Here is a 23048-nt window from a genome sequence, read left to right on the forward strand (position 1 = left end):
ACCTTTTGATTATTAGTCCAGTGCCTTAGAATTAAAGCTGTACAGAACAATGAAATCCCGGCCTTTATTTGGCGGTCCTTTGAGCTGAGCTGAGAGGGTTAAGGACTTTGCTCAAGGGTCCAACAGTGGCTGTTTGGCAGAACTGGGATTCAAACCCACAACGTTTCTAATGATAACCAAGAGCTCTAATCACTGAGCTACCATTGCCTCTACTTTATTTACTTCTATTTAATTGTTATTAGAGTATTATAAGTATTATAATAACCACTGCATACAGTGATTATTAAACAGAGGAGCATGTTTAGTGACAGGCTGCTGTCTCAAATCCATCCATCCATCCATCTATATATCTATCTATCTGTCTGTCTGTCTATCTATCTATCTATCTATCTATCTATCTATCTATCTATCTGTCTATCTAACTGTCTGTCTGTCTGTCTGTCTATCTATCTATCTATCTGTCTATCTAACTGTCTGTCTGTCTGTCTATCTATCTATCTATCTATCTATCTATCTATCTATCTATCTATCTATCTATCTATCTGTCTATCTAACTGTCTGTCTGTCTGTCTGTCTGTCTGTCTGTCTGTCTGTCTATCTATCTATCTATCTATCTGTCTATCTAACTGTCTGTCTGTCTATCTATCTATCTATCTATCTATCTATCTATCTATCTATCTATCTGTCTGTCTGTCTGTCTGTCTGTCTATCTATCTATCTATCTGTCTATCTAACTGTCTGTCTATCTATCTATCTATCTATCTATCTATCTATCTATCTATCTGTCTGTCTGTCTATCTATCTATCTGTCTATCTATCTATCTATCTATCTATCTATCTATCTATCTATCTATCTATCTATCTGTCTATCTAACTGTCTGTCTGTCTGTCTGTCTATCTATCTATCTATCATCTATCTATTTATCTATCTATCAATCTGTCTGTCTATCTATCTATCTATCTATCTATCTATCTATCATCTATCTATCTATTTATCTATCTATCAATCTGTCTATCTAACTGTCTGTCTGTCTGTCTATCTATCTATCTATCTATTTATTTATCTATCTATCTATCTATCTATCTATCTATCTGTCTATCTAACTGTCTGTCTGTCTGTCTATCTATCTATCTATCTATCTATCTATCTATCTATCTATCTATCTATCTATCTATCTATCATCTATCTATTTATCTATCTATCAATCTGTCTGTCTATCTATCTATCTATCTATCTATCATCTATCTATCTATTTATCTATCAATCTGTCTATCTAACTGTCTGTCTGTCTGTCTATCTATCTATCTATCTATTTATTTATCTATCTATCTATCTGTCTATCTAACTGTCTGTCTATCTATCTATCTATCTATCTATTTATTTATCTATCTATCTATCTGTCTATCTAACTGTCTGTCTGTCTATCTATCTATCTATCTATCTATCTATCTATCTATCTATCTATCTATCTATCTATTATTCTGGATTGCCTCTATTGTTTATATTTATGGACGTAAGTTTAGCTCAGATATTCCTCATGTACTTTTATTTTGATCATCAACAACCACAGCTATACTAAATAGAGATCCGCGACCCTGGTCAGTACTGATCAGCCCGTTGAAATAAGTAGCCATACATGAGAAAAAGAGATTCGACCCCAGTGTGTTCAGGCAGGCGCCACTCACTGAGGTACATTCCGCTTCGCTTTAGTGCAGTAAACAAGACACACGTGATCTGTCACACGGGCCCCTCCTAATAACCTGTCTGTATTATATAAAGTGCACTAGGTAGTGAGCAGTACGCAGCAAATACAGTAAACTAGTGTAGTGAGCGAGGGTAGATTTAGGACGCGCTGTGTTTTGTTACACCCTGGAGCAGCTCGTTGTGATTGTGATCACTGGGAGAGGCAGGAGACAGAAACAGAGCTCGGAGCGGGATCATAAGCCAGCACAGATCAGGATGTGGAGCGGGGAGGAGACCGGCCGCGCCCCGGTCCCTGACACGGCGTGTGCTGAGGGTGTGGAGGCGCTGTTCGCGGTGGCGGGAGCGGGCGCCGTGGAGCGGAGCGTCAGCCCCGAGCTGCAGCGGCTCCGGTGCTCGCTGCACAGCGTACTGCAGCCGCATGAGCGCCTGCTTCTCGGCCTGCAGAGGCTGCTGGTGTGGGACAGGCCTGTACACAGCGCCGCGGCCGCATTCGCCCTTAATACCGCCTTCTGGTAAACACATTCACTCACTCACTCACTCACTCACTCATCTGCTCATCAGTGACGGTTTAACGGTTTTAACCGTCAACTCGCATTCAAACTGAAAAGCCGTTAAAAAGATCGTTAGCTAATCCACAACGGTTAGCCGAGCTGCTAACGAGCTAACGTGGCTAACTGACCACACTGGAGTCCAGCTCTCCGCTCCCACCTGTTATACTGGTGACAGATTGAAGTACTTTACACAATAATTGAGAGTGTAGATAGTAAGTAAGTAAGTAAGTAAATTTTATTTATAAAGCACTCTTAAAACAACTTACGTTGACCAAAGTGCTGTACATCGAATAAGCATACATAACACAACAATATATTAAAAAAGTAAGAACCAAATAAAAATACAGAGTAAGAGACAAAATAAAACAAATACAAATAGACTAAACAATTAAAATTAACACAGCTCCTCACTGTTCAAATGCCAGGTATGTTTATGGTATGTTTATGTTAGATGCCACAGAGTGCACCAGAAGCTTGTGTAATTATTCCAAACTGACCCTAATTTTGGGTCACAATGCCAACAGGAACAGATCTAAGATCATGGATGGCAGGAGCTTCAGTCCCGACATGGCTTAACATTAATTGAAGTAAATGATTGACGTACACCAAGAGAACAGTACAGGCTGTGACGCTTGAATGACTGTGGCAGTTGTAGCCTAGTGGTTACTGTATACTATCACAGTACTGTAAGTCGCTTTGGATGAACCCGTCTGCTAAATGCTGAAAATACACCAAGAGAACGGTACTTACTGTACCGCTCTGTACTATAATACAGTATAATGCTTGACTTAATCAGTGAGGAGATCAGCTGATACTTTGGGAGCATTCAAAGTGAGTTAATCTACAGTACGAGGACGGTACTGGTTATAATGCTCGATCCCTACAATGAATTGATCCAGTGGCGTGCGCTCTGGATTGGTGTTCCGTCGCTCCAATACAGTTCCAGAGACTGATACACGTTAGAGCTTTTCTGGCTGCACATCGTGGTGGCCCAACACTGTGTTTTAGAGTTGCATTGTGGGATTTAGAGTTGCATTGTGTTATTCAGATGGTCTTTTGACCGTTTGTTGTTTTTGTTTCACTAAATGGAACCAGTGTTGAGTGTTTTGCATGTCAGTTTTTGGAAGCCAGTCGAACGAAAACAATACTTCTGTATCTGAGATCTGTCCGTCCGTCCTAGGCTGTTGTCGTCCACCTCTTTGCGTCCGCTCTTCCTGATGAGCGTTTGTCTCCTTGGCATCGTCCTGTTGGACAGATGGAAGGACAAGATGCCTCAGCCTGCTGGTAAATCCACTTCTTCGTTCTCAGTGCACATTGGTTTGATTAAATAATAAATAGAAGAGGTTTTACATTCGTGCTTTTTTCCCTACAGCGCTCCAGCCAGAGGAGCCCGGGACAGAAAGGTATGACACAAAAATACGATGAGCACACATTGCTTACCATTGTTTAAAGTGACAGAACCGGTAGTGAAAATTGGTCTGTGGACGCCTGACCATGAGCTAGACATTTAATTCCAGGGATTTTTTGTGCACCAGCTTTTATTTCCACGGTCAAGTAAAGCTTGCTTGGCTGTGGATAGTTGCACCCATGTTCTTAGGTGGCACAGTGGTCTAATATGCCAGCTCACCACCACGGGGTTTTTCCTCGTTGGAACACAGGGTTTAAGGTGGTGCGGCTCTCTGCGAGTATCCACTGCTGGCTGGTGTAAAGAAAGGAAATGTTCATTTTAATGGGTACCGTGAACTAACCCTGTTTATTTGGGCACTGCTTTAGTCATTCAGAATCAGTGCCGAGTAATCATGAGGTAAATGTGCCACCTTTAATTCGTTAACAGAACATGGACTCTGCCCTCGGTTGTCCCAACACTTTCCGAACACCGCGGTCCACTGGAAGCGGGGTCGAGCACCACTGCTGAACAGTGTTGTAACATTATGATGTAATAATTTGCTGAGGCAGCAGAATCAGCTCCCTGACCGATGTGTCGAAATGTGTTCGTTGGCACAGAGAGGGTACGAGCGATCGACCCAGGCTGCCGTCCGTCACCGAACTGAGCCACCACGTCGCCGAGAGCTACCTAACCTGCAGCCTCTGGATCCAGGAGATGCTCCAGTACAAACGGCAGAATCCCGGCAAGGTAACAAACCGCGCTTTGGGTTTTGAGCGCTTTAAAATGCGGTTCATTTGGCAGACGCCCTCATTTCAGGTAGTTTTACCTTTCGAAATCAGGACCACGCCCGGACAGTCAAAACGACGCCCATTTCAACACACTGTAAATCTGAACGCAATCATTCAATGACTAATTGGCGTAGACAGCAAGGTAAAGATGTAACGATACACTCTACGCACGATGTGATACGATTCACGATACTGGGTTCACGATACGATTTTCCCCCGATTTTGTTTCCTTTTATTAGTTCTCTTTATAAAAAATAATATAAATAAAATACTGCATTTGTGCTCATCTTTTATTTATCTAAATAATAAATGTCCTTTTATTTCTGAGGTAGGTACAAACTATGCCAAATAATGCAACTAATTCCAACATTATATAAATAAATGAATAATAAATGAATAAGACAAATAAAGAAAGTATCCTCACATAAATAAATCTGGCTGGAAAATTCCGAACCTGGCAACCCTGTAGTGACGCCAACCAGGCGAGGTGAATAGCGCCAGCGCCCTCTGCTGTTTGAAGTGAATATCGATTCAAAAAAGATGCAGAACGTACAAAGTAAAACGTGAAGAACAGACGTCACTCCTCTCGACTTGGGTGCCGCACACCAGCAGGTTCTGGGGACCCGGTTTCCTTAGGGTACTCTGGTTCCCTCAACCTCCCAAAAAGATGCAGAATGGATCTTCTCGAATGGATGCTCTGAATTGTCCCTATGTGGATGTCGGTAATGGAGTAAATTCGAGACCTGAACCTGGCAACCCTGTAGTGACGCCAACCAGGCGAGGTGAATAGCGCCAGCGCCCTCTGCTGTTTAAAGTGAATGTTGTTTCGAATCGTGGCACATGTGCACCGATGTTTAGCTGTCTTGTGGTGCATCGTTACATCCCTACAGCCAGGAGGAGCTGGAAGAACGTAGGGTGAGGTTGCAGTTTTCGGACTTTCCGAATAATGATGCCTTAAGACGACTCTTCGCGTCTCTCTTATATAAGATGCTGTTCAAGACGTTTTTAATTTCACACGATGCCGGTCTGTTCTTTTGCTTGGAATGATTACGATTCAGATTTTTTTTACACTGTTTGTACGTATATTTGCTTGTTCACACAGTTTTGTGCGATGACGTGCTCAGGATGCCTCCTGCTGGCCATCGTCGGCCACTACGTACCTGGAATGATGATCTCCTACATCATACGTGAGTCCCTACGGCGTCGGTCGTCTCATTCTCACATCAGTGGGTACTGTCAAACTAGCCCGGTTTATATGGGCACAGAGAAGGGTTTTTCAGACCTTTTTCAAGCTACCCTCATTTGGTTAATGACTTTTACCGCGACCCCTCACCTGCTCCCTTTTCCCGTCTCCTATATACCCCTAAATCCTGTCTCCTCACACCTTTTTGTATATTAAAAAGTCACTTCCAGTTTGACCCTTGTCATCTTGTATCCTGTATTACCCACTATAAAACCAACACCCTTCCATCTCACTTCCCAAATCTTTCTTCTAGTACCCCCCCCCCCCCTCTATTCCCATTTCATTTTCCCCTTAATCTCCTTTTTTATTCTTAATATTCTCCCCTAATTTCTAGCGTAGATAAAGTGTCCCCAAAAATATGTCTAGTTAGATTCTGTTAGTCTCTCAAGCTATGTGTTAATAAACTACTCTACCCCTGAAGACCAGACCACATCTCCTGACTCCTGTATGCCGAATTTCTAACACAGGCAACACAAACCAGCATCAAAACAAAACACAAAACCAAATATATAAATATGGTGGCCATCTGGTCCCACTGTGGTTTACAAGGTCTAGCTAAAGCCTCCACAAGGGGGCGTTCATGTACAAGTTACTTTTTTATGCACCTGTTAAAATAAGTTTATTTAGCCGCTCAGGTGGCGCAGCGGTAAAAAGACACGCGCTGCAACCAGGGCTGGATTTCGAAGGAGCGTCGTTTCGAATCCAGCTCTGCCTTCACGGTCGAGGCTGGGCGGCTATGGACAACGATTGGCCTGTTGTCCGGGTGGGGGGCGGGACTTGAGACCGTAGGGGATGCTCTCTCAGGAACGGGGCGGTTGCGCCCTCTGCTGGCTGGTTGGTGGCGCCTGTATGGAGACGGGAGGGGGTGCGGCGGAGTGTGTGATCCTCCGTGCACAGTACTCTGCCACGCTACACTCGTCAAGTGTGGGTGATAAGACGGTCGATTGGCTGTGCACGTTTCGGAGGAGGCGTGGAACGGCCTCTTCAGCCCCAATCAGGAGCAGGAATCCGCACTAATGAGAGGATGATAGATGGGATGAAATTGGACGCGCTAAATTTAAAAATTAAAAAAAAAAAAAAAAAAAAAAAAAAAAAAAAAAAAAAAAAAAAAAAATAAGTTTATTTAATTATAATTATTTTTGGCAACACAAGAAAACTGTGGGAATTTGTACATCACACACAAAGTCCACAGCTAATCAGCTAATCTGGTCATGTGACTTTAAACCAGTTTTTTTTCCAGTACTTTATTAGTGATGTAAATATTCCTTTATTTGTTAATGGGCAGGATTGGTGTTGTGAAGTCTAAAAAATGAAAAATAACAAAGCTGCTGACTGATGTGAAGAAGCATCCAGCGACTACACTACGGAAGAGGGCGGGTGCCAGGCCGCGGCCCCTGGCTAGCATGGGATTGGAGCAGACGGCTTAGAAATTAGAGTGAGAAATTGGAAAATGGCCCAGCAAGCCTAAACTGTGTTTAAAAAATATACAAATTTGCTTAATATGAGCGGCAAGTATTCATAGGATTGAAGTCCCAAACTACCCTCCTTAAAAACCCGGTTTAGGACACAGCGGAATAAAAGGGAACGAAAAAGCAGATCAGTTAGCTAGAGAAAAAAACAAACCAAAATACGGCAAAGATCAAAATCCCATCGACAGACTTAAAACCACTAATACATTCCTACATCAGGGAAAAATGGCAAGTTGAATGGAACGCTCAGACCACCAACAAACTCCGAGAAATACACCCAAACAATACCTCACCAGGGGCGACGCATAGACCAAACCATATACACAAGATGCAGAGTAACCCACCAATACCTGGTGAAAGGAGAAAACCCACCAACATGTGAAACCTGCCAAACGATTACAACTATAAAACACATTTTCATAGAATGCTTTAAATACACAAAGGAAAGACAACAAGTGCACATGCCTGAAACCATAAAAGAAATCCTTACACAAGACGACACAAGAACAGTACTAACTAGAGATGGGACGATCGATCGGCTATGAATCGGTATCGGACGATTTTTAATCAAAATATGCTATCGGCGATCGGCCGATATTTCCTAAAAGTATCCGATCGTGTGATATATAAAGATCACGTTAAGTTAACAGCTCAGTGGATCGATCCAGACTTTGAGCTACGAAGCACCAACCATCACATCACCATTCATCAACCATCGTACAGAAACCATCGTGAAAGCTCTTCATGACCTAAAATAACATCATTAACGTTGTGTATCATACATACGATGTAATTTTGCTGATTGTAATATTTACTTTAAAAAGATAATTCAACCCGGTCACATCTGAGTCGATTCTATCAGCACGTTATATAAACTCCTGGTTCACTTTGGTAAATCGTGAGCGGTTCTTACTTGTGATGTAGATGAGAACAGAAAACGTTACAGAGCCAATCAGAGGCAAAAGTTTATTCATTAGCAAATTCGTTATGTCAGGATCATCTGCTGAACTTTTAGCTCCTTAGACGGAACGAGTCTGACTCGGTTACAGATCTGTGGTAATAACAGTGTAATGAAGCTTTTTAATGTAAGAGAGTCACACAGAATGTTCTGTAGTAGCTGGTGTTTATTTAAAACCACGACATTTAATTAATAACAGTAAACACGGAGAGATAACCGAGAAGAGAAACTTACGCTTCGCGAAAAATGAATCGACTCGTGAATCAATGAATCACTTATAGCGATACTGTGAACAAAGCGTCTCTTCTAAAGCGCGCGCTGCTCTGGTTTATCTTCACTGTGAGGCTCTTTTTAAGTTTATTCATTTTATTTACTGCTAACCCCCCCCCCCCCCCCCGATCGGAATCGGCTATCGGCCGATGTCCCTGAAAGGAGATCGGAATCGGTGCCAAAAACCCCGATCGGTACATCTCTAGTACTAACCTACCTTGCAGCCATGAAAATGAAAATATAAAATGGACCAAAGGATAAAGACGATTAAAAAAAAAAAAAAGACAGATAAATATGATACCCAGTTTCTGCCATTAAATGACACACGTGGTTAACATGGCGTAAAAATCCCAAATAAATAAATAAATAAATAAAAACCCGGTTTGTGTTTGCTAGCTTCATGAACCATGTCCAGATTGGTCAGGTGATTTAAAGGTGATTTGATGTTCCTTATAATTTTTCTAATTTAAAAAATAAAAGCAGTTTTTTATGGGTGTGCTTGCAGTGCTGAGCGTCCTGCTCTGGCCTCTGGTTGTTTACCACGAGCTGATCCAGAAGATGTACACCGGGCTGGAACCCATCCTGATGAAGCTGGACTACAGCATGAAAGGAGAGACGCAGCACCGCAAACACGACAAGAAAAGTGAGCGTCGGGCGTCATCGCAGTTCGGCAACGTCCGCCGTGTCATTTCGGTTCCTCACGCCGTGTGAATGTGTTTGCTTGTGCAGAGGTGAAGAAGGAGCAGGAGGAAGGAGACGAGCCCAGGGCCGAAACGGAGAGCGAGAGCGAGGAGGAGCTCTCCTGCTTCGCCCCCACCGTGAGTCCATTTCTCAGAACTTTAGGACCATAGCAAAGCATTTAGCTTCATTTAGCTTCTTTCCAAGCGGATGGCTTCTTCTTTTCACCTGCTAGTGGTGGATTCTCTCCGAGAGCTGTACCACGTGTACACGTAGGGCCCCGACGGCAATCCCACTGACCACCTTTGTGATGAATCGAAACGTTCCAGAACCGTCCAGGCTGTTTTAGTCAGACTTTATATTAATGTCCACATCACGCTGTCCTGTCCGTTTCCAGGTGGACGTAAAGACGACCGCGTTGGCGATGGCCATCACAGATTCGGAGCTGTCCGACGAGGAGGCGTCCATACTGGAGAGCGGAGGGTTCTCGGTGTCCAGAGCGACCACGCCCCAGCTCACGGACGTGTCTGAAGGTACGACGGTCGAGCTTCTCGCTTCCTTTCAGCTTCTCTTGTAGGTTGGCTATGAACAGCACTGTATTGGCCATCAAGCTCACTTGACTGTGGACAGTGTAGCTCATTTTCCATCTGGACAAATTTCTCTTGAGCTTAAGGTGACACAAGGGGGCGTTGTATACCGATCAGCCATAACATTAAAACCACCTCCTTGCTTCTACACTCACTGTCCATGTTATCAGCTCCACTTACCACATAGAAGCACTTTGTAGTTCTACAATTACTGACTGTAGTCCATCTGTTTCTCTGCATGCTTTGTTACCCCCCTTTCATTCTGTTCTTCAATGGTCAGGACCCCCACAGGACCACCACAGAGCAGGTATTATTTAGGTGGTGGATCATTCTCAGCACTGCAGTGAGTTTAAACACCTCACTGTCACTGCTGGACCGAGAATTGTCCACCAACCAAAAACATCCAGCCAGCAGCGCCCCGTGGGCAGCGTCCTGTGACCACTGATGAAGGTCTAGAAGATGACCGACTCAAACAGCAGCAATAGATGAGCGATCGTCTCTGACTTTACATCTACAAGGTGGACCAACTAGGTAGGAGTGTCTAATAGAGTGGACAGTGAGTGGACACGGTGTTTAAAAATCCACTCATACCAGCACAACACACACTAACACACCAGCACCATGTCAGTGTCACTGCAGTGCTGAGAATCATCCACCACCTAAATAATACCTGCTCTGTGGTGGTCCTGACCATTAATGTAGAGAAACAGATGGACTACAGTCAGTAATTGTAGAACTACAAAGTGCTTCTATATGGTAAGTGGAGCTGATAACATGGACAGTGAGTGTAGAAACAAGGAGGTGGTTTTAATGTTATGGCTGATCCAACTTTGCACTTTTGGGATGAATGGGAACAGTGATTGTGATTGTTTCATATAAACTGTTTTCTAATTCAGATCTTAAAACTACGATGTAATAAATCCTTCACGTCTGATTTGTACCAGATTTGGACCAGCAGAGCGTGCACAGCGAGCCCGAGGAGAGCTTCTCCAAAGATCTCCCAGAATTCCCCTCGGTGGAGGAGTTCCCATGCGGCCAGCCGGGTCTCTTCCCGTTCCCGCTGTGTTCCCAGGAGGGAGCGCAGAGCCCCGCCAGCCTCCTCATCCAGCACCTGGCCTCCCCGCTGCACTTCGTCAACACGCACTTCAACGGACACGCCCGGGCCGGGCCCGCGGGGGGCGCCGGCGGGGCGGAGCCCGGGCCCCGCACCCTGGAGGCCCTGAGCGAGCAGATCGTCAGCACGGCCATCTCGGCCGTGGTGCGGGACACGCTCTCGGCCCTGCTGAGCTCCGCCGAGGCCGCCGAGGCGCCCGACGTGGCCGAGTTCCTCCCCGCGGAGACGCCTCCGTGCCCCGCCGAGCCGCCCGCCGAGCCTCCCGAGGACGTCACGCTCGTCCCCCCCGAGGACGAGGAGTTCGAGCTCCTGGACCAAAGCGAACTGGAGCACATGGACGAAGGGCTGGGGTTCGAGCCCGAGGGACAGGAGTCGGCGGGGGGGACGCCGACGGACGATCCGCCGAGCGCCCGGCAGCGACAGCAGGAGTCCTAGCTTATCCGTCGCCCCTCCAAACCGTCCCCTTTTATTTATAGCGCGTGTAGATTACGTACCGCACCCACGTTCGGCCCGATGCTTGGAGACGCTGTGATCGGTTTAAATCGGCGAGCGAATCGAAACGAAGCGAAAATGATTTGATTCGATGTGATGAGCTGGATCGGTATCCAATCAGATTTGGCGCATTTTCCGATGGATCAGGCTGGTCTGGGAGCTGCAATTACGACCTCTGCTGGCCGATCGGTGGCGCTGCGGCCCGTGACTCCCCGTGCGCGATACGGCTCTCCGTATGAACCCACCCAGTGTGGCTAAAAAGAAGCGGTCGGTACTGCACACGTGTCGGAGGGGGCGTGTGTTAGTCAGGAGTGGAGGGGAAATATGATCGGGGAATTGGATACGACTAAATTGGAAGAAACCAGGGTGGATTGGCTGCTCTAAAATCCTTCAGGGTTTGAGCGAGTGATGCCCACTGCCACATGGGCCGACCGTCTCGATGGCCTTGTACCCACCGTGACCCTGACCACGCTCACATTAAGTTCCAGATAGTCAGACGGGACGCTGTTGCGCATTTAATGCGCCGGTCTGCCGAATCTGATCTCGCCACATACACCACACATACACTATATGGCCAAAAGTATCTGGACACCTGACCATGAGCTTGTCGGACCCATTGCAAGCTTTTAATCGGTCAGGGCTCTGTGCGAGACAGGACAGAGCCCTTCCCCAAACTCTTAGAAGCACGGAATGAATTTTGTATTGTTGGTTTTCTTATTATTTTTTCTCCCTCCAATTTTCTCCCCTAATTTAGTCGTATCCGATTCCCCTGATTACCCGATACGACCCTCCACGGCTGACCGACCCACGCCCCCTTTTAGCGCGTCCAATTGCCCGATTGCGTCACGCTTCCTCTCCACCGATGCCGATCCGCGCTCCGATTGAGGAGAACGAAGCTAACCCGCGCCCCCTCCGACGCGTGGGCAGCAGCCGTACGCATCTCATTACCTACGCTTTGACGAGTGCAGTGCGGATCAGCGTTGTGTACGGAGAGACGCACCCTGACAGCACTGTCTTCTCATCTCTGTGCAGCCAGCAGAGGTCGTAATCGCACCAGTCATGAGAGAGAGACCCTATCCGGCTTAGTCCCGCCCATATCTGAACAACAGGCCGATCGTCGTACATGTGGCCGCTCGGCCTTATCCGGCAGGCAGAGCTGAGACTCGATACGATGTATTCCAGATCCCAGCTCTGGTTCCAGCGTGTGTTTTTACCGCCGCGCCACCTGAGCGTGCACGGAGAGACGCACCCTGATCAGCATCATTCCTCGACTCGTAATTGCACCAGTTACGAGGAACCCTGATCCGACTCGTCCCACCCTCTGAACAGAGCTGAGATTCGATACGATACGATGTATTACAAATCCCAGCTCTGGTGTGCTAGCGTATTTTACCGTATTGTTGATTTTATGCTACGAAATGCCCCTAAACTCAGCAGTTAAAAACGGCGTCTACATACTTTTGGCCATCTAGTGTATTGCCGGTTGATTAATTGTGAAGTGAATCAGATCTGATTTAATACTGATCCAGCTGTTCAGGCCGGTAGACGGAGGATCGGATTGTGAAATCTGCCTCCCGTGTCCGATACGTTCAAACCAGCCATTTAAAAAAAGAGACGGCGCTCGAGTCGGCCCCGAGCTCGTTACCGTCGCCCCTGTAAGCGTCCGGAAATGGATATTTTGAGCTTTGTATTTTATTAATTCTTATATTAAACATTAGCACTTACGTCTGTCCGCCACTTCCGGCTAGCGATGGGTTCTACACGGTAAAACCAGAGCAACCTGGGAGGTGTTAGATTAAAGCTGCAGTATGAGAGCCTACTCTAAGCGTATTGTAGACCAGGACCGCCGGGTGGAACTGGGTGCGGCTCCGGCCTGGGTCTTCCCTGTTTGCACACAGTTTGGATATACTCAATTCCCCCGGTTACTGGTTACTGGCTGCCCTGGAATGCATGGATGCATGCATGGATGGATGGATGGGTCCATATCCCTGATATTTTCCTAAGAGAGACGCGAGTTTATTAGCTTATAGTCGCTGTTTAACAGGTTTTAGCGTTTCGCTCTGTGTTAATATATACTGTGTGTGTGTGTTTATGTTTGGGGTCGGGGGCTTTTTATTTGTCCGTGTTGGTCAGTTTTGAATGAATAAATGTACAGTTTAACGTCTGGCTTGCACAGAATCCACCGATTGTTGTGCTCTGTTAAAAAAAAGACGCTAGCGGGCGCCCAGGCGCTGGGCAGAATTAGCAGTGCCTGCAGCAGACACGTTTCTGCTAGGGCGGGATGACCGGACTGTGTGGGCGGGATGACCGGACTATGTGGGCAGGATGACCGGACTTACCGGACTATGTGGGCAGGATGACCGGACTTACCGGAATATGTGGGCGGGATGTCCGGACTATGTGGGCAGGGAGACCGGACTATGTGGGCAGGGAGACCGGACTATGTGGGCAGGATGACCGGACTTACCGGAATATGTTGGCGGGATGTCCGGACTATGTGGGCAGGGAGACCGGACTATGTGGGCAGGGAGACCGGACTATGTGGGCGGGATGGCCGGACTGTGTGGGCGGAATAACCGGACTATGTGGGCAGGGAGACCGAACTATGTAGGTGGGATGTCCGGACTATGTGGGCAGGATGACTGGACTATGTGGGCAGGGAGACCGGACTTACCGGACTATGTGGGCAGGATGACCGGACTATGTGGGCAGGATGACTGGACTATGTGGGCAGGATGCCCGGACTATGTGGGCAGGATGCCGGACTATGTGGGCAGGGAGACCGGACTTACCGGACTATGTAGGCGGGATGTCCGGACTATGTGGGCAGGATGACCAGACTATGTGGGCAGGGAGACCGGACTATGTGGGCAGGATGACTGGACTATGTGGGCAGGATGCCCGGACTATGTAGGCGGGATAACCGGACTATGTGGGCAGGATGCCGGACTATGTGGGCAGGGAGACCGGACTTACCGGACTATGTAGGCGGGATGTCCGGACTATGTGGGCAGGATGACCGGACTATGTGGGCAGGATGCCCGGACTATGTGGGCGGGATGCCCGGACTATGTGGGCGGGATAACCGGACTATGTGGGCAGGATGCCGAACTATGTAGGCGGGATGTTTGGACTATGTGGGCAGGATGCCCGAACTATGTGGGCAGGGAGACCGGACTATGTGGGCAGGATGACCAGACTATGTGGGCGGAATTAGCAGTGCCTGCAGCAGAAACGTTTCTGCTAGGGTGGTGTGACCGGACTATGTGGGCGGTATGACCGGGCAGGATGACCGGACTATGTGTAAGCGCTGTGTAAGGACCCTGACTGGCGGATAGAGGCGTCTGTGCAGAATGCATGGGTGAGAAAGGGTTCCGCTAAGGGCTGCACGCGGGTCGTCGGAGGCGTGAGCAGCGATATACCCGCCGAGACCGCGATCAGGGATCCACCAGCAGCGGAAGACAGATTGACGACGATAAATCGAAACAAAATGCATAAATAAAATAGGGGAAAAAAGATGCTAGCCAAAAGTATATGGACGCCTATTTCAAATCAAATCAAGCTCATGGTTTACTTGCTGGAACTCCAGTGGCTCTCATCTTTGGGATGAACCGGAACACCGATTGTGAGCCAGACCTTCATGTCCCATATTAGCTCTTGCAGAATTTTCCCCAGACTCGCTCCACAAGCCTTTACGCTGAACCGAAGGTTTTTGCAGAAGGATGTCCACATACTTTTGGTCATGCACAATATGAACCTCAACGTTTTGAGTTTGAATAGTGAGCAGCACACAAGTAAGATTAAAGCTGCAGTACGTGACCTTTTAATCGACGACGCCTCCGCGGAGTCCACGCAGATGCACTTTGTGGGTATACGACTACTGACTGTAGCCCATCGAATAGAAATGGACTCCCATTGACCAGCTATTATTGACATAATGGTGTGTGTGGTGATCTGGTATGAGTGCAGCAGTGTTGTTGGGACACGTACCAGTTGGGAGAACCTAATAAAGTGGCCGGCGAGTGTGTGTGTAAGTACGTTGTTGCATGCAGTTCCACGTTTCTACCAGAGAGGTCTCCAAATAAAGAAATAAAACATGTGCTAAAGTTTTTACCCCCCACATTTTTATCGTAAATAAAACTGCACGAAGTTTCCTCATCGACTTGAGCAAAAGTATGTGGACACGTGCTCTTTTTGAAGTAAGTGATCTGCTTTGCGGCTAACTGTGGTCTGGCGGAACTCCAGTGGTCCGCACGGCGCCTACGGGACGAATTGGAACATCTTCCGCGAGCCGGGCCTTGTGGTCTGACTGTGGAGGAAAAAATCCAACAGACGCTCTTGCAGAAGTGTATCTAACAAGTGTATGGACTGGTGTCTAGGTAACCATTAAAGAACGTCCAGGACATTCTGTCCAAATTGGGACACGCCCTTAATGGTTTTATTAAGAGATTAGAGAGCTGAGTGTTGTGTAGGAACTGGATCTTCTGTCTTTATTCCATCTGCAGCGGTCTTCTCCTGTTGGACAAGAGAAGAAGTGTGAGTGGTCGTGTTTGGAAGATGTTATTCACCGAAGTGTTCCTCACAGGAATGGCACTCCACTTACATTTACACGTTCAGCATCTAGCAGACGCGTTTATCCGAAGCGACTTCCATTATACAGTCTAAGCATTTGAGGGTCAAGGGCCCAACAGTGGCGACCTGGCAGTGGTGGGGTTTGACCCAGCAACCTTCTGCTTACTAGTCCAGTACCTTAACCACTAGGCTACATCTGCCCTAAACACTGGGGCAGGAACTACAGATTAGATTTGTAGTTTGTCCAGTAGATCAGACTGCTCTTTCCTGGTCAGGGTCACAGGGTCTGACGCCACTTGGTCTCACACATCGACTCACATCTTGGTCCAGTTTAGAGCCACCACTCTACCTGGAGGTGCCTGGCCAATAACATCTCATAGATCATACAAACGGACACCAAAGCAAGGTTCAAACCCAGGTCCATGAATCCTTCGTTTTTGCTATGACGGTTTCTTTGTACTCACTAATTGAACCTCCTGAACAGCAGCCTCCACTTCGCTCCTCAGCTCTTCGCCGATGGAGACGTCTGAGCACACGGACCACTCGCCGTGGTGGAAGGTCACTGGCATGCAGAAGACCAGACCATCAGGAACACCGAACTGCCCTGGAGGAGGATGAACAGTGGTACAGAGGTGAGTCCTGGTGAGATGAAATGGAACGTCGGTGCCTGTACCTCACAAATGCTCCAGACACCGTCCAAGTGAAGTAGTTCTGATGTCCACATGCTTACGGCCACATTGTGTAGGACTTCAGGTGAGCAGGAAGGCAGAGGCGCTTACCTGTACTGACCACGCCCATTGAGAAGATCTCTTGAGAAGACGAACCATCGGTCCAGGCTTTCAAAGCTGCGAGAATCCCGGCGGCTGCTGAAATGGCCACGGCGTTCCTGCTCGTCTTGAGAGAGACCGCACCGCGGCGAGAGCTAACCAGGCCGGGAAAGTCGTCCTTCAGCCATTTCCTGCCAAGTGAATCATGAGGAGGGTCACTGCAGGGGTACACGGTCGTTTGTGGAGTGGTCGGACCGTTCACCATTTATCCAAAGCGACTTACAGTAGTGTGATCGTATACAGTCTGAGCAATCGAGGACCCAACAGCAGCCACCTGGCAGTGGTGGGACTTGAACCAGCGACCTTTTGATTACCAGTCCAGTAACAACTAAGCTACAACTTTGCCTAATTTTGTGGGCAGTGGTAGCTCAGCGGTTAAGGTACAGGACTAGTACTCGGGAAGGTCGCTAGTTCGAGCCCTGCATCTGCTAGCTTGCCACTGTTGGGCCCTTGAGCAAGGCCCTCAGCCCTCAAATGCTCATGGTCAGGTGTCCACATACTTTTGGTCATATAGTATATACACTGATCCGCCATAACATTAAAACCACCTCCTTGTTTCTACACTCACTGTCCATTTTATCAGCTCCACTTACCATATAGAAGCACTTTGTAGTTCTACAATTACTGACTGTAGTCCATCTGTTTCTCTGCATACTGTTTTAACCTGCTTTCATGCTGTTCGTCAATGGTCAGGACCCCCACAGAGCAGGTATTATTTATTCAGACACAGCAGCGCTGCTGGAGTTTTTAAACACCTCACTGTCACTGCTGGACTGAGAATAGTCCACCAACCAAAAATATCCGGCCAACAGCGCCCCGAAGGTCTAGAAGATGACCGACTCAAACAGCAGCAATAGATGAGCGATCGTCTCTGACTTTACATCTACACGGTGGACCGACTAGGTAGGCGTGTCTAATAGCTCTCTAATAGGGCAGTGATAGCTCAGTGGTTAAGGTACTGGACTAGTAAACAGAAGGTTGCCGGTTCAAGCCCCGCCACCACCAAGTTGCCACTGTTGGGTCCCTGAGCGAGGCCCTTAACCCTTAATTGCTCATCGAGTTCCACTCATTGTCTAAGTCGCTTTGGATAAAAGCGTCTGCTAAATGCTGAAAATGTAAATGTAATAGAGTGGACAGTGAGTGGACAGCCGTGATCTAGCATGTTATGCTGCCGGGCCGCCCGAGTCCTGAATCTTTTAATTGATTTATTTGTATTTTATTAAATTAAACATCAAACAAACGTCGCGTGAAGGTGAAAACAAAGCCGTGACCTCAGGAATGTGAGAGCGACCCAGTGAAGTGGTGCTAATATGATGATTGGGAACAGTGGTTTAAATCTCGGCGGTGTTACCGGGCCGGTCGTGTCCGAGTTTCTGGTTATTGCTGCTGCAACAGTGACCCCTGCTGTCTGGTCGAGGCGCCGGCACAAAAGCGAGGAACATGTAGAGCACAGCATGACTTTGGATGTGACATTGGGGGCAGATGCTAGTCTTTGGCTCTCCTGAGCCAGTATAGGGGCGGTTACAGATATCTTATGTATTTTTTATAGCTTGAAACATCACTACCGGCATGTTTTACCATGCGTTCTGCTCGAGTACAGCACCTTGTTAAACTCACCTGTCGTGAATCATCTCCGAGACGGGTTGAGAAAATCCCGCCGGGCCCCGGATGGATCCTTTGTATCGGTGAACTTTGGCCCTCTGCAGGTCGACGTGGAACCGGCCGCCGATGTTTCCCCAAACTATCACATCAGCGACGTCTGGGAATGTGAGGAAGATTTGAGACGTGAGGGCAAGACGTCATACGCCACATGAGCAAAAGTATTCGGACACCTGATCATGACCGTGAATGTGGGGATTTGTTGGACCAGAAAGTTCCAATTCATCCTACGGATGTTCAGTAGCATTGAGGTCATTGGCTTACACACCTGAAAGCATCATCGTTAGGGGTGTCTGTATACTTTTGACGTATCGTTTTGTAAAAATGACGTGATGTTTACCTGAAGCTTTGACGGACAGCTTCATGGCGAGCTGAGCCCTCGCTTCGTTTTCCACTTGCGTCCCGACCGCCACGAAGCGGCGCCGACAGACAGAGGGAGCGTTCTCCATCAGCAGCGAGCACTTCAGGTTCACGTGGACGTCTCCGGCCACCAGCACCCGGACGTCCGGTCGTCCGTTCTCCTCGATGGTTTGACCGTAGCGCTTGTACCGCTCTCCGATTCGCCTCAGTAGATGCTCCGCGCCGTCTTGCTCTTCTCGATCCTCGCGCTCGTCCAGAAAAATGATGTGGTCGGCTGACTGGAAGGCCTGATTCAGATCGGTGTGGACGAGGACTCGGTGGAGCTGATCCAAAGCCAGGTCCTCCATCTCCATTTGAAGGCTCAGGAGTGAGTCCACGCTGTGGTCCATGTCCAGAAGATGAAGGCTGATGGAGTGGAAGTCGCGGAATACGCCGGATGTGAACAGTAAGGGGATCAGCTGGTAGCCGGTTGGGTGTAGCGCACTGCATAGGGGCAACATTAAAATAGCAAACCATTTGCCAACAGTTTAGGGAAGGCCCTTTTCCTTGTATAGAAACCGAGCTTAATATAGACATTTACATTTTTGGCATTTAGCAGACGCTTTCATCTAAAGCGACTTGCAGTACTGTGCCAGTATACTGTCTAAGCAATTGAGGGTTAGGGGCCTTGCTCAAGGGCCCAACAGTGGCAATGGTGGGATTTGAACCAGCGATGTTTTGATTACCAGTCCAGTACCTTAACCGCTAGGCTACAACTGCCCTTCTAGACATGGTTTGACAAGTTTGCTGCGAAGAAGCCTTTAGGATGGATTAGAATGTCGACTGCAAGCCGAGCTTTCTCTTGTGACTGAATGGGCACAAATTCCTACAGATACACTCCTAAACCTCGTCTTGGTCTTGCCCTCTTAGAAAAGTGAAAGCAGGAACACGCATAAGACAGGGCGGAAATTCATCAGTAGGCAGAACACACACTTTTCTTTACACCTAGGGTCAATTCAGAGCAGTCAATCCACCTTCTGCACGTGAGAGAAGGAGAAGCGAGCACCAAAGCCAGGTCACATAAACAGCCAAGGAAATGGACCAGTGATGTCATTGTGTCTATCGAGCAGGTTGAGCTCACCTACCAAGAATCAACCTGGTGGCATGAACCAGAGAGTAGTTCCTCTAGTTCCTGCCTGATAAAGGCACGATGGGATTATTAATCCCTGTTTTATTTGGATTCGTATTTTTTCAGGAAAAAAACTTTTTTAACCCCCCTTTAATTAAAGTGCACACATTAAACAAAAATTTTTACCCACCTCTGAAATCTACAACCTTCTAGTCATTGGCTCTGACCCTCAAACAAAAAAACTTGTCCCCATATCTCGTTCTCACCTGCTGATCCAGATCTGAAGAGGTTTGAGGAGCTCACGCTGACGTTCCTCCTCCTGAAGGTTCCGCTCTTTGACCTCCAGATTCTCAGCTGCGATCTTCAGCATCAGATCTGTACCCATGTCAGGCGTGATGCCGTAGTAGCCCTGAGAGACGGAGGTGTACAGGAACTTTTATGGGATTTACACAGAACTGCATGTAACACTGAAGCTTTGCATTCATTCAACTTCAGCAACCGCTTCGTTCCCATCAGGGTCACGGTGGGTCCATCACCTTCGTAAATCACTGGACTCACGGCATGATTCCGAGCTACGAAGTTACATGACATTGTGGAACTTTCTAGAAAGCCCGAGTACGTCTACCCTTCGAGCCTCAAATCTAAGAAACGTCCTCAAGGAAAACAAGCATTGAGGCTCTTCTCTGTTCTAGCACCTAGGAGGTGGGATGAACTTCTTGTTCCTTCAAAAAAACTAAAGACCGTTGTTTACCTCCTTACTAACCTTCTAACATTCTCTTATTAAAAATCATTCTGTTCTATAATCTGAAGTTTCTTCTAACAGGGTTTCAGCAGATTTTGGGTTCTTGGACTGGTGTCTACATGTACTGCAGTGAGGAGGGAATGTTTACTGAGGAAGCACTTCTTTAAGTCGTTCTGGATAAGGGAACATTCGCTAACTGCTGTATACTGTATTTAAAATCCCAAGGCAGCCATCATGACGTATGTACTGTATACCTGTGCGTACTCCAGAAACTCATTGAATCCACCCAGTAGCTTGCCCTTTCCACCACGATCAATCAGTTCCCTCCAAACTATCGGGGAGCTTTCGTGTTTCCAGCCGTTCGATATACACGTTTTTTCAAGCCAGCTCTGTAAACAGAATTATTCATGCAATGCAATAAATGCACACATTAATAATATCTTTATTTTCAATATTTTGCCTTTTTTTAAAAATCTGCACTATATCTATAAGCTGGGAATGTAAATACAACAATGAACGTAGTACAGAACCTAGTGGGACACCGTACTGCACTCTTATGTGCAACAACAAGTTGTAATAAATAATTATAACCCAGTAGTAGATTTCACAGAGAGCTAGACCGCTTACGGAACGATCACACTATGCCCTGTGTGTTACTTGTTTAATGGTTTTTGGTTTATTGGTTTTTAGCAGCACACAATTAAGGCCCAACAGTGGCAACATGCCTTGCTGAGGCTTGAACCAGAGACCTTCTGATCAAAAGTCCAGTAACCTAATGTGCAGTAACCTAATGTGCAGTACTGCCAGGTCAGAACGTCAGCACAATTGAGATTCTATCTCCTGGGCGGCACGGTGGCTCGGTGGGTAGCACTGTCGCCTCACAGCAAGAAGGTCTCGGGTTCGATCCCCAGGTGGGGCGGTCCGGGTCCTTTCTGTGTGGAGTTTGCATGTTCTCCCCGTGTCTGCCTGGGTTTCCTCCCACAGTCCAAAGACGTGCAAGTGAGGTGAATTGGAGATACAAAATTGTCCATGACTGTGTATGATATTAAACGTGATGAATCTTGTGTAATGATTAACTACCGTTCCTGTCATGAATGTAACCAAAGTGTAAAACATGACGTTAAAATCCTAATAAACAAATAATTGAACTCACTCCTGTAGTGGGCCTGTGTATTAGACTGCTGTGTTACCCAAGCGCCCCACCAGTCAACTAATTCTGGTGCACACTAACCAGAATTATGATGTATTATGGTTATACGGACCAGAATTATGGAATATGGTTTCAGCAGCTCCCCCTTGTGGATACACTTCTGCCTGCTATTTGGCAAGTACGAGTATGTGTCAACGTCTGTGTGGTCAAGAGCTTCTCTCAAGTCCAACATTACATCATGAACTACTTTTAGATGTTCTCCAGGGTGTGAATGTGCAGTACCTTCCAGTCGGTCGGGTGTACAGAGATCTTGTGGACGTGGAAATCTGGTAAAGCTCTGTGAAGTACATCTGCCAGCAGCTCAGCTTTGGCATAATATGGACAATCTGCCTTTCCTACACATTAAATAAACATTAATCACATTTTAAAATGGATAAATGACCTTAAATTATAATCATCAATATTTTACAAACATTAATTACTATTTACATTTACATTTAATTACTATTTAATGTGTAATATATGAATTCTGTAGCCTAGTCTGACCTGCCAAAACAAACTTCGCCATGGCTGCGTCTTAACTTGCATACTAGCATACTAAGCAGTGTGCATGAGTGGTTCTGTGCTGCTGTTGTTTATGCATACTGTTTAGTATGGTAGTATGCGTGCTTGTACAAGGTTGCTAAGCAACCACTAAAATCTATACGGAATACGAAAAACATCGTTAAAACTACGACGTTTCTTTGAAAATGTTTTATTTTATTAAATACATACTATTATATGTGGGGGAAAAAAATTATTTATTTATACAGAACTAGCGATAAGCATTCCGACTCTTAGCAGTGAGTCATATTAGCCTTGCCCTCCAGAGAATCGATTCTTTTGGCTCCCAAACAACTCCTTTCTATATGCTGTGTGAGTCATATGAATTGACTCGTCTCATAAAAGAATCAGACTGTTCGGTTCCCAAACGACTCTTCGAGGTGTATGTATGCAAATTTAATGAAACTCGATTCGATTCGACAAATTCGATTCTCCCAAATTGTGCACTTTTACACATCTTTTTTCAAACATTGTGAACCCGCCTGTCTGTTCGACTGGCAACTGTTAGTTCAATCTTTTTGCACTGTAAGATGTTAACTATCTGTACTATGTTTGTGTGTACTTGTTTATTGTTGATGTTGATTGTATGACTGACTGACTTTTCCCCTTTTTTATGTAAAAATACACACAAACCAAGACAATTTTGATGTTCGAGTCATGTTTTTTTGGTAAAGCCGAATTTTTAGCTAACGATTCACTTATAGGAACCTTTTATCATCCTGCGTAAGGACACAATCTGCCCGGAAGGCAAGACGCAGAGCATCGCCTGTCATACGGCTGTATTT

The 23048-nt window shown here is 46.6% G+C and overlaps 2 protein-coding genes across 2 annotated transcripts; one reads left to right on the forward strand and one right to left on the reverse strand.

Moving 5' to 3' along the window:
- The first annotated feature begins 1885 nt into the window (after positions 1 to 1885).
- On the forward strand, positions 1886 to 15279 carry retreg2 (reticulophagy regulator family member 2). Its single transcript, XM_063009629.1, has 9 exons — positions 1886 to 2217; positions 3437 to 3540; positions 3629 to 3659; positions 4261 to 4390; positions 5534 to 5618; positions 8877 to 9014; positions 9101 to 9189; positions 9447 to 9582; positions 10581 to 15279. The coding sequence occupies exons 1-9, from the start codon at positions 1961 to 1963 to the stop codon at positions 11183 to 11185; spliced, it is 1575 nt and encodes a 524-aa protein (XP_062865699.1). The 5' UTR covers positions 1886 to 1960; the 3' UTR covers positions 11186 to 15279.
- Positions 15280 to 15647: 368 nt separating this feature from the next.
- On the reverse strand, positions 15648 to 22277 carry mdh1b (malate dehydrogenase 1B, NAD (soluble)). The gene is made up of 9 exons (XM_063009630.1): positions 22207 to 22277; positions 21943 to 22055; positions 20765 to 20899; positions 20035 to 20177; positions 18641 to 19143; positions 18259 to 18400; positions 16594 to 16772; positions 16279 to 16418; positions 15648 to 15757 (listed from the first exon to the last, which is right to left on the reverse strand). Exons 1-9 carry the CDS (start codon positions 22226 to 22228, stop codon positions 15692 to 15694), a joined length of 1443 nt encoding a protein of 480 aa, XP_062865700.1. The 5' UTR covers positions 22229 to 22277; the 3' UTR covers positions 15648 to 15691.
- Between the last annotated feature and the right edge of the window lie 771 nt (positions 22278 to 23048).

The sequence above is a fragment of the Trichomycterus rosablanca genome, chromosome 15, assembly GCF_030014385.1.
Source record: "Trichomycterus rosablanca isolate fTriRos1 chromosome 15, fTriRos1.hap1, whole genome shotgun sequence".
Taxonomy (NCBI): domain Eukaryota; kingdom Metazoa; phylum Chordata; class Actinopteri; order Siluriformes; family Trichomycteridae; genus Trichomycterus; species Trichomycterus rosablanca.

Excerpts from the sequence above, each read along its gene's own strand:
- retreg2 (XM_063009629.1), top strand. The coding sequence starts at position 1,961 with ATGTGGAGCGGGGAGGAGACCGGCCGCGCCCCGGTCCCTGACACGGCG. Across the intron at positions 9,190-9,446 it reads TCTCCTGCTTCGCCCCCACC|GTGGACGTAAAGACGACCGC; the intron begins GTGAGTCCATTT and ends GTCCGTTTCCAG. Across the intron at positions 9,583-10,580 it reads GCTCACGGACGTGTCTGAAG|ATTTGGACCAGCAGAGCGTG; the intron begins GTACGACGGTCG and ends GATTTGTACCAG.
- mdh1b (XM_063009630.1), bottom strand. The coding sequence starts at position 22,228 with ATGGCGAAGTTTGTTTTGGCAG. Across the intron at positions 18,401-18,640 it reads GCTGTCCGTCAAAGCTTCAG|ACGTCGCTGATGTGATAGTT; the intron begins GTAAACATCACG and ends TCACATTCCCAG. Across the intron at positions 15,758-16,278 it reads CTGTTCAGGAGGTTCAATTA|GAGAAGACCGCTGCAGATGG; the intron begins GTGAGTACAAAG and ends CTTGTCCAACAG.